This window comes from Myotis daubentonii, chromosome 7, assembly GCF_963259705.1.
Source record: "Myotis daubentonii chromosome 7, mMyoDau2.1, whole genome shotgun sequence".
Lineage (NCBI taxonomy): Eukaryota > Metazoa > Chordata > Mammalia > Chiroptera > Vespertilionidae > Myotis > Myotis daubentonii.
Window position 1 is genome coordinate 14,960,553 of NC_081846.1, and position 9,009 is coordinate 14,969,561.

General features: G+C 44.1%; 1 protein-coding gene across 1 annotated transcript; it reads right to left on the bottom strand.

Moving 5' to 3' along the window:
* Positions 1 to 241: 241 nt before the first annotated feature.
* LOC132237918 (gamma-crystallin F-like) lies at positions 242 to 3,341 on the bottom strand. Its single transcript, XM_059702460.1, has 3 exons — positions 3,303 to 3,341; positions 2,977 to 3,219; positions 242 to 580 (listed from the first exon to the last, which is right to left on the bottom strand). The coding sequence occupies exons 1-3, from the start codon at positions 3,309 to 3,311 to the stop codon at positions 308 to 310; spliced, it is 525 nt and encodes a 174-aa protein (XP_059558443.1). The 5' UTR covers positions 3,312 to 3,341; the 3' UTR covers positions 242 to 307.
* Positions 3,342 to 9,009: the final 5,668 nt, after the last annotated feature.

The window sequence follows — 9,009 nt, forward strand, 5'->3', positions numbered from 1 at the left end:
GGCCTCTTACCCCAAATCTTCCAAATTAGGAAGCGAAAGCGCAGCAATGCTAAGCAGCTTGCCCGGTCACCTAGAGCTGGGACGTGGACTTGGCCCAGGCATTCTGGCCCCAGAGACTGTGCTCGTAACTGCTCCCCACACCACCCTTTCCTCTAATACGTGTAAGAAAGTGCACATTATTCCAGCTCGATTTTTGCTGAGCCCTTCGAAGGAGCCTGAAAGGAAAACAGGACTGCATGGCTGCATGAAACACACAGGAAATAGTTTATTAGCTTCCAGAGGGAGGAAAGGGTAGAGGAAAAACCTTTCAATAGAAATCCGTGGCCTTCCTCAGGGAGCCCACTCGGGTGCTGGCGGCCCCCCAGTCGTGGGAGCGCCTGTATTCCCCCGGCTGCAGCAGGTACTGCCGCCCCCGGTAGCTGGGCATCTCATAGAGGACCCAGCAGCCCTCCAGCACGCTGCAGGAGTGGACCTCCTGGAAGTGCAGGCGGTCCTGGAGAGAGGAGCAGTCCTCCGTGATCTCCACCATCTGGCCTCTGCAGTCCTCCCTCTCGTACAGTCTGATCCTGTGGGAGCTGCTCTGTGGATTCAGCAATCGGCCGACGAGGAAAAGTCAGAAAACCCAGCCGGCAGCAACCAATCCCACACAGCTCTGGGCGGGGGTGGGGGTGGGGGGGTGGGGGGGGTGGACATGTCTTTATCTTTTCTGTATCGAAGCTAAACACGTTAAAGAAAGAGACTTCCGCTACCAGGGCTGCTGTGTACAGTTGGAGAGGCTGTACACTCTAAAACTCAAAAAGTCAGTATTCATGGAGACCATGATATGAATGGTGCTCCCTAGAGTTTTTTGGGTCATAACCTATATCGACCATACATGCTGGCTCTATTTAGTACCATCCTTTAAAAAAAAAAAAATTCACCTAAGGATATGTATAGAGGGAGGAAGCGGGGAGAGAGAGAGAAAAACATCAATGTAAGGAATGATACTCCAACCAACTGAGTCATTCGGCCAGAGCTTTAGTACCATTTTTAAATAACACTTTTATATATTTGGTTTGCTCTCTCCTTCATAGACTTATGGTCTTCTGGGGCTCTGCATACTGGATGATATAAAATAATGCAAAATAAAAAGACAAATATATCACTGCCAAATGGCATTATTTTGACTCTTTTTAAAAAGAGTTCATTATATTTATTTTTTTAAATTTGTTTTTATTGGCTTCAGAGAGAGGAAGGGGGAGGGGGAAGGGGAGAGGAATAGACACATCAATGATGAGAGAGAATCACTGATGGGCTGCCTCCTGCACAACCCCTCCTGGGGATCAAGACCGAAACCAGGGCATGTGTCTGGTCTGGGAATCGAACCATGATCTCTGGGTTCATAGGTTGATCTCAACCATTGAGCCACACCAGCCAGGTATTATTTTGACTCTTGACAGTATTATAAGAGGCTAGGGACAGAGAAAGTCAAATTGCTTTCCCCAAAGTCAGGCACAGACTGGTGGCAATTATGCATAGGCAATTCCTTAATATCTTCCTTTCTATGTTAAGTCCTGTTACTCTTAAAATTTTGACAAGTGGGCACCATCATAAAGATTAGGTTTCTGTTCTCAGCTCTAATATATGTTCCGGCAAAACCGTTTTAGGTAATTAATACAAATGGAAGCTCAAGATCATGAAAGAGGCCTTTACAGATCAAGAGATTATAAAACCTTTGGAGAAACGGAAAGGTAAGCGGTTAGTGCTGGGCCAATCCTGTCTTTCCTTGAGCCCTTGTTCTTTTATCTGCTTGTTCCTACCCAGCAGGTACCCATTCAGCGTCTTCCTTCTTCCACCGTGAAATCCTCTTTGCCACGGAAGGCTCTCATCAGCAATTCATTCTGCCGAATAAAAGACTGTGATAATGCATCTTCCGAGGTCCTTAAAGGACTCACAGGTACGTTTCCTAATTTGATCCTGGCACCTGTGGAGCAACATTATCAGCCTTTTCCTCTTTCATTGGAAACGAAGGCCAGAGCTTGCAGTCTGTGATCAGAAGAGCCAGGGCTGCAAAGGGTGTGCCCCGATTTCCAGGCTCCTCATGGCAGTCTGGGTCCGATCAAGGCATTAGACCCTTGGAGGGGGTTTCAAACTTCACAAAAGTGGTACATTTCCCCCAAGACTCTGTCATAGTCAAATCAGAGGATCCCTAAGGGTGGAATTCAGGCTGTGGTTCGGGTAAAGAGGGCTTGGCAGGAGCTGTTGGAATCACGTTGTTGGTGACCTGTTTTGCCCAATCAAAAGGCAGGACTGGAGGGGCCCTTGACATTCATAACAATAGTTTATATTTGGGGGGAGGAGTGGCTTGTCATGTGTAAGATAAGTTGCTTTCATCCTCATGAGAACTGTAGGCATTAGTGACTCCCAGTGGCCCCATTTTACAGATGAGAAAAAGAGAGAAACGGTCCCAGACACTATCCTAAGGCCGCCTGGTAGTAAGGAGCTGCTCAGTCACCACCTGTGGGCCTTGACACTCTGAACAATATCCCGCCGTGCTTTTGCCCAATGGAGGTCAATTTAATTTTAACAAAGTGAAATAAAATTTTCAATTAAAAGCCATCCATCACAGCCCAGCCAGCGTGGTTTGGTGGTTGAGCCCTGACCTATAAACCAGGAGGTCTCGGTTTGATTACTGGTCAAGGCACATTCCCGGCTTGCAGGCTCCATCCCCAGTGGGGGTCGTGCTGGAGGCAGCCCATCAAGGATTCTCTCTCATCATTGATGTTCCTATCTCTCTCCCCCTCTCCCTTCCTCTCTCTGAAAAAAAAAATTTTTTTTAAAAAGCATTGCATCACATAGTTTTTCAATGGAAGAAACCTTAAAGATATTAATAAAGGGAAAGGGAGCATTACAGCCAGAGAAAGCAGACTGCGGCCCTGCAGGGTGAGTGAGCGGGGGTGTGACTGGAGGGCGCAGATGGACCCGGGACGGACTCACCTGGGGGATGAGGCGGCAGGAGCGGACCGCGTCGCTGAGGCCCAGCCACTGCTGGTGGTCGGGGTAGTCGCCGCGCCGCAGGAAGTACTGGGGGCCCTGGTAGTCGGGGCGCTCGTAGAGCATCCAGCAGCCGCTGTCCACGCGGATGGAGTTGCAGCGGCTGAGGTAGGGCTGCAGGTTGGGGTGGTCGCTGCTGCACTCGAAGCGGCGGCCCTGGAAGCCGCGGTCCTCGTAGAAGGTGATCTGCAAGGAAGGGAAGGAGAGGCTCAGCGGCCTGGGCCCCGCCGGTCTGCAGGGGCCCCCGCCGGCCTGCGCGCCCGGCTCACCTTCCCCATGGCTGGTGGATGGACGTGCGGGTCGGTGGATGGACGTGCGGGTCGGTGGATGGGCGGCGGCGGGCAGCGGGTCTATATAGCAGCCGGCTGCTGCGTTGGCAGGAACAGCACAAAAGGGGCCGCCGGTGAGGAGGGCAATTCGTGTTCGCTTTGTTCTCTTTGCTGTCATAGTCCAGGGGCCTTACTGTGGGTGTTGGTCCCATTCTCTCTGGAGTATTCGGGTTGCTATTATTGGTTGATGCTATGGAGTGTATTTGGAAAAAAAGTCTTTGGGGGCATTGTCTATTTAATAATAGAAGTGGAGCTTCAGCCTTTTTGTATATAGTCTACACTGTTGTTTGTATAGGTTGGGGGAAACAAAAAAATCTGTAAGAATGATCTTACTGCTTATGTGCAACATCGAATACTAATGACCAGGAAGAAAATGACTTTAACTGAGTGTTGAATTTCAAATTAGTCCTTTAAGACAACTTCCTCCCTAAAGAGGATAGGAAATTGGGATGTTGACCCAGGGAGTTCATAGGATTTCACGCTTTCAGCGGGGTAAGCAAACAAACAGAACTACACAACGCAGCAAGCCCGGAGCTTCGGTGTTGGGTCTGGTTTTCATTTTGTTGCAGCCACACGGGGAAGTAGACGAGGATTAGATGTGTTATCTTGGCTAATTGTGAGTTAAAGGGGATTAAGCTGTAAAATGCTTAACTTCAGAAAGACGAACTAAAAGGGACATTTCTAAGTTTATGGAAATAAAGAAAAAGTAGTATGTTTAAAACAAAACAAAAAATAGATGGCCTACTAGATCCTTAAAAAATAAAACCAAATTCCCAAGAAATGGTTTCTGGAGGGATCTAGGTGCACCTTTGTTCTCTGGGGGACTAGAGGGCAGGAGGCTTTTGACTCACAGGAAATTGGTTACAGGGGCCCCAGAGCCCCAGCTGGAATGGGGTGGGTGGTGGGATGAAGATCTAGAGCTGGGATGTTGGGAAGACTTGAGGAAGTATTTCTCGGCCTGGAAGCGAATGGTTCGACGGACGGGAAAGAGCACTGGAGTGGAAAGAGCACCTCTTTCATGCTCAAAGAATTACCCCGAATCCTATGTTGTCTCTTGGAAATGCTTTGTCCTGACTTGGGTCATCAGTCTTTGTTAAGTCAAGATTTATTCATTAAACCCAATTGTGTACAATATGATGAGTTCAATACTTGTTATTCACTACATAAAGGCATGTGTTTCCGAAGTTACTTACGTTTCCATAGTGAAAAATAAGCAGGCAGAATCTAAAGAATAAAAACCATCATTTTAATTAAAGTTTTAAAAAATAGAATAATTAAAATTTTTTTACATCATCATTTTACTGAGAACTGTTTCTGCGGGAAGAGTGTTGACAGATGTAAACAGTAAAAGATGAGAGAGAACCAAATGCTAAGAGTCCTAGAGGGCTTATAGAGGAGCATGGGGGGGAGTCTGTGGGGACCACCACCTCCGCTGACTGGTTACAACTGAAATTTAAGATACATTTGGGGGACCAAAACAAGGGACTTTGAGCTTGTTTTTTCATAAACTAAGAAGAAAGAAGGTTTTATTTCAGCCTGGGGTGGGGGTGGGGGAGGGGGAAACCCTACCCTTCTCATAGAACTGAAAAATGTATGGCCTGGGCCAAGATGTGGCTTGATTTCAATGCTCTCCAGACAATTCTGGGAGTGACAAATGTGAGTTAGACCTAAGCTCCAGGTTGTACTTAGTGTGCTGAGTGAACATACGTTAAGACCGGAGAATCCTTACACCTGCAGCATAGGAGCAGCGCTCCGTGCTAGTTGTCAGGAATGACTGGTGGGGACTGTCTTTGGAGGGAGAACAGGAGATAAGGAACAGGATCTCTGTTGTCTGAGCTCCAGTCCAGTAAGTAAGTAACCCTTTGTCACTCCCTAAACATTCAGGTGGTTTCAAGCAAAAGTGAAGGAAAAAGAAACTAGTTCAGGTTAGGAGTTTGCTGCATGCAGGGCAATGGTTCGTGTAATTGGAGTGAATAGTCTACAAAATGACATATCTGAGAAATAGCACTTTCTTATTTTTTATAAGTCAAAATAGTTTATGAATCTAAGTCTTATTTATCTCCACTGGGTTGGAGAGAAAATTTTATATTAGTCATTGTTGGGTTTCTTCTCCTCTCTTTCCAAGCTGCAGGCTTCATGGTTGGGTTCTGTGGGCTCACGTGAAACCAGGGAATTTCATGGGGTTAGACTTAGAGGATTCGTGGGGGACTACTGTGATGTTCATTGTTTGTGGCTCTTCCCAGTTTTCACGATGAGAACTGGTAACCCCGAGAGCTGTGGACCTGGAGATGTGTTTTATTTGGTTGACACAGTGTTTAGATATTTTGTTTTTGTAATTTTTTAAAAAATAAATTTTTATTTATTTCAGAGAGGAAGGGAGAGGGAGAGGTAGAAATATCAATGATGAGAGAGAATCACTGATTGGTTGCCTCCTGCATGACCCACACAGAGGATCGAGCCCACAACCCGGGCATGTGACGTCCTGGTTCATAGGTCGATGCTCAACCACTGAGCCATGCCGGCCAGGCTGTTTTTGCAATGTTGTCTTATAGGAGGCTGTTTCACTTATTTACATCATCTCCCTGGCCCCTAAAGGTATTGAGTGGCAATTGCAAACAAGAGTTTTCAAACTCTACTCAGTTTCTATCAGTTTTTACCAAATGAAAACAAAAACTGTACATCAAAGTTCTCAAGCATTCTCTCTTGGTCTGAACTATACTTTATTAGCAACTTGTGTGTTTGGGGGTTAAAAATGTCCTTTTGTAAGTGGGTTGTTTTTTTTTTCTTTTATAAAAGGGTGTACAAATAGATGGTGCTTAGTTTTACATTTGTGTCATTTTGTTTTTAATTTGATTTAATTTAATTTTTTTAAAATATATTTTATTGATTTTTTTACAGAGAGGAAGGGAGAGAGATAGAGAGTTAGAAACATCGATGAGAGAGAAACATCGATCAGCTGCCTCCTGCACATCTCCTACTGGGGATATGCCCGCAACCCAGGTACATGCCCTTGACCGGAATCGAACCTGGGACCTCTCAGTCCGCAGGCTGACGCTCTATCCACTGAGCCAAACCGGTTTTGGCTCATTTTGTTTTTAATTTTAAATGACCTTGGCATCATTAACATTGGTGACCCTATGTTGGTCCCCACTGGTCTGGGAAATCTAAAATACTGAGAACCACTTGATTTAAAGAATATGAAAAATATAGCGAACATTTTTATGGGGGATCTGTTTGTTATAACGCTTCAAAATCCTACCCTAGGCTTATTTCAGAAATTATTCCTCCATTGAACTCCCCACATTAGGGCCAGCATCGCAGTTAAGAACCTGGAACAAACGTGAGCTACAGTCTCATCCTTGCCTCTTCTAACTGAGGGACCCTGACCATGTTATTTAATTTAACTTAATCTCAGGTTTTTCACAGGTGTTGTAAGTAATAGATTTAATTTGTCTAGTGTAGAAGCTACTTGGATCAAGCTATTTTTTTCACTTTCAAGATAATGTTCCTTATACATAAGCCAAGTCATTATGCTGTACATTGAAAACTTTTACCGTGCTGTATGTCAGTTGTATCTCAAAACTGGAAAATATATAGTGTTCTTCATTAAATACTAGATAGTTTTACAACTGTTGTACTCTTCTTTGTCACATGGCGTTTCCGTTTTAACTGAAGTAGTATGACTCAAGCTTCTTCATCCTTGTCTGCAACCGCTGTCATTAACCATCATCCATCGTTATTATTCTCAGAACCCTTTACGGAAGTAAAGGCACAAACTGACTGTAAAAAATGTGGTTGGAGGCTGGTTTCTCACATTCCTCTTTTGGAATTCTAAGGAAGAAAACCGCCATTCCATGCTGGGTTGCAAGCCCATTGTAATTTTGCATGAGAGAAAATAAGTCATTTACAAAATGTTTGTATCGTTATTAGAATTTCTCTTCCTGAGAAGATTTCTATGTGAGTCTCAAGCCCTCTTGGCACGGAAGCTTTTGTAGCTCTGGGTCATTGTTAAAATGTCTCCAAAGCATGAGGGGGACATTGTAAAATTCATTTTGCTAGTGCCCTAAGACCAGTGGGCTAGACAGAAGAATAAAGGGGCAGAAAGGAGGAGAGGGAGGGTGGTGGTGGAAGGAGGGGCAAAAAGGAAGGAAGACAGTGAGAGGAGGAAGTGGTAGCGAATTGGTGAGCAGCTTTTTTCTGGCCTCCAGTTCCCCAGCTGAAAGGACAAAGGCAGAGCGGCTGCTCCTGTGTGACCCGTTGTCTCTTGTGGCAAGGACAGCTTTTATTTCTATTCACAGGAAACTATTTTCATTGGAGGTGTTTTTCCAAAGCAGGGAAAAAAAGTTTTACCAAAAAGTTAGGTGTGTAAGGATAAATGTGTATGTCCTACCAAGAAAACACTTGTCCCCCCCCCAAAAAATGTTAAGGCATGAAAACATATATTATGTGAAATATGTAAATAAATATTGCTCCATTCATTTCCCCTAGTAGGTTATTACAGGATGACTTAAAAGTACTAAGTAAAAGTACTTGATAAACAAAAGAGATTGCCTATGTATTAAGTAATACTTGGGCAGGACTTGATTCTATCACATGATTATATACTTATTATTTAGTGTTCATATTTAGTATTTTTTATAGAGCTCTGTGGTGGTAGGGACAATGCCTTTCATTTGTTTTGGTTGTTTTTTCATCCCCAGTGCCACATCTGGCAAGCCTATGGCCGGTGCTCAATAAATGGTGAAGACTTTAACTCAAAGAAGTTATAATTTCTGGTGGCTAGTAATTGGGCAGAGTCTTTTATTTATTTATTTATTTTATTTAATATATTTTTATTGATTTCAGAAAGGAAGGGAGAGGGAGAGAGAAATAGAAACATCAATGATGAGAGAGACTCATTGATCAACTGCCTCCTGCATGCCCCACACTGGGGATCGAGCCCACAATCTGGGCATGTGCCCTGACCAGGAATCAAACCATAACCTTCTAGTTCATAGGTCCATGCTTAATCACTGAGCAAAACTGGACGAGTTGGGCAACGTCTTTTAAATAAAAAAATATCTTGTGCTGTGAGCAGGCAGTCTCACTTCTAGGTCTCCACCCTCCAAAAATTATGACATGCGTGGATAAAGGTATATGTGCAATATTCTTTGCAGCCTTGTTTGTAAAACCAACATTGGAAAAGCCCGTCACCAGCAGATAAATGGTCAGATAATCTAGGGGCCCTCCCAACAATGGAATACAGTGCTTCTGCTTAACAGAATAAGGGACTGACCTAGATTTATGTCCATATCATATCACATGTTAAAAGCAAGTTGCAGAATAATATACACAGCATGATTCCATTTGTGTGTGTGTGAGGTTGGGGGTTGGGGGAGCATGTGTTTTATGAGATAGCTACAAAAGGAGGGAAAACTTTGAAAAGGGTGTTCACCGTGTAAACAAGTGTTAGCAATGAAGAAGGGATCAGAAGGACTCCCTCCACTTCTTTATATATAGAATCTGTAAAGTAGTAAGATTATGGGAGGTTTTTGCTTTGGAGGGAAAATTTCAACTTAAAAATAAATTAATTCTCTACTGATAAAAAGAATGAAAAATATTTTTAATATACAGGGCTTTGCTTGTGAGTAAGCAGATTTAACTTCAA

Coding starts and splice junctions, on each gene's coding strand:
- LOC132237918 (XM_059702460.1), bottom strand. Junction 581..2,976: donor CCTGCCGCCTCATCCCCCAG/GTGAGTCCGTCC, acceptor CTGAATCCACAG/AGCAGCTCCCACAGGATCAG.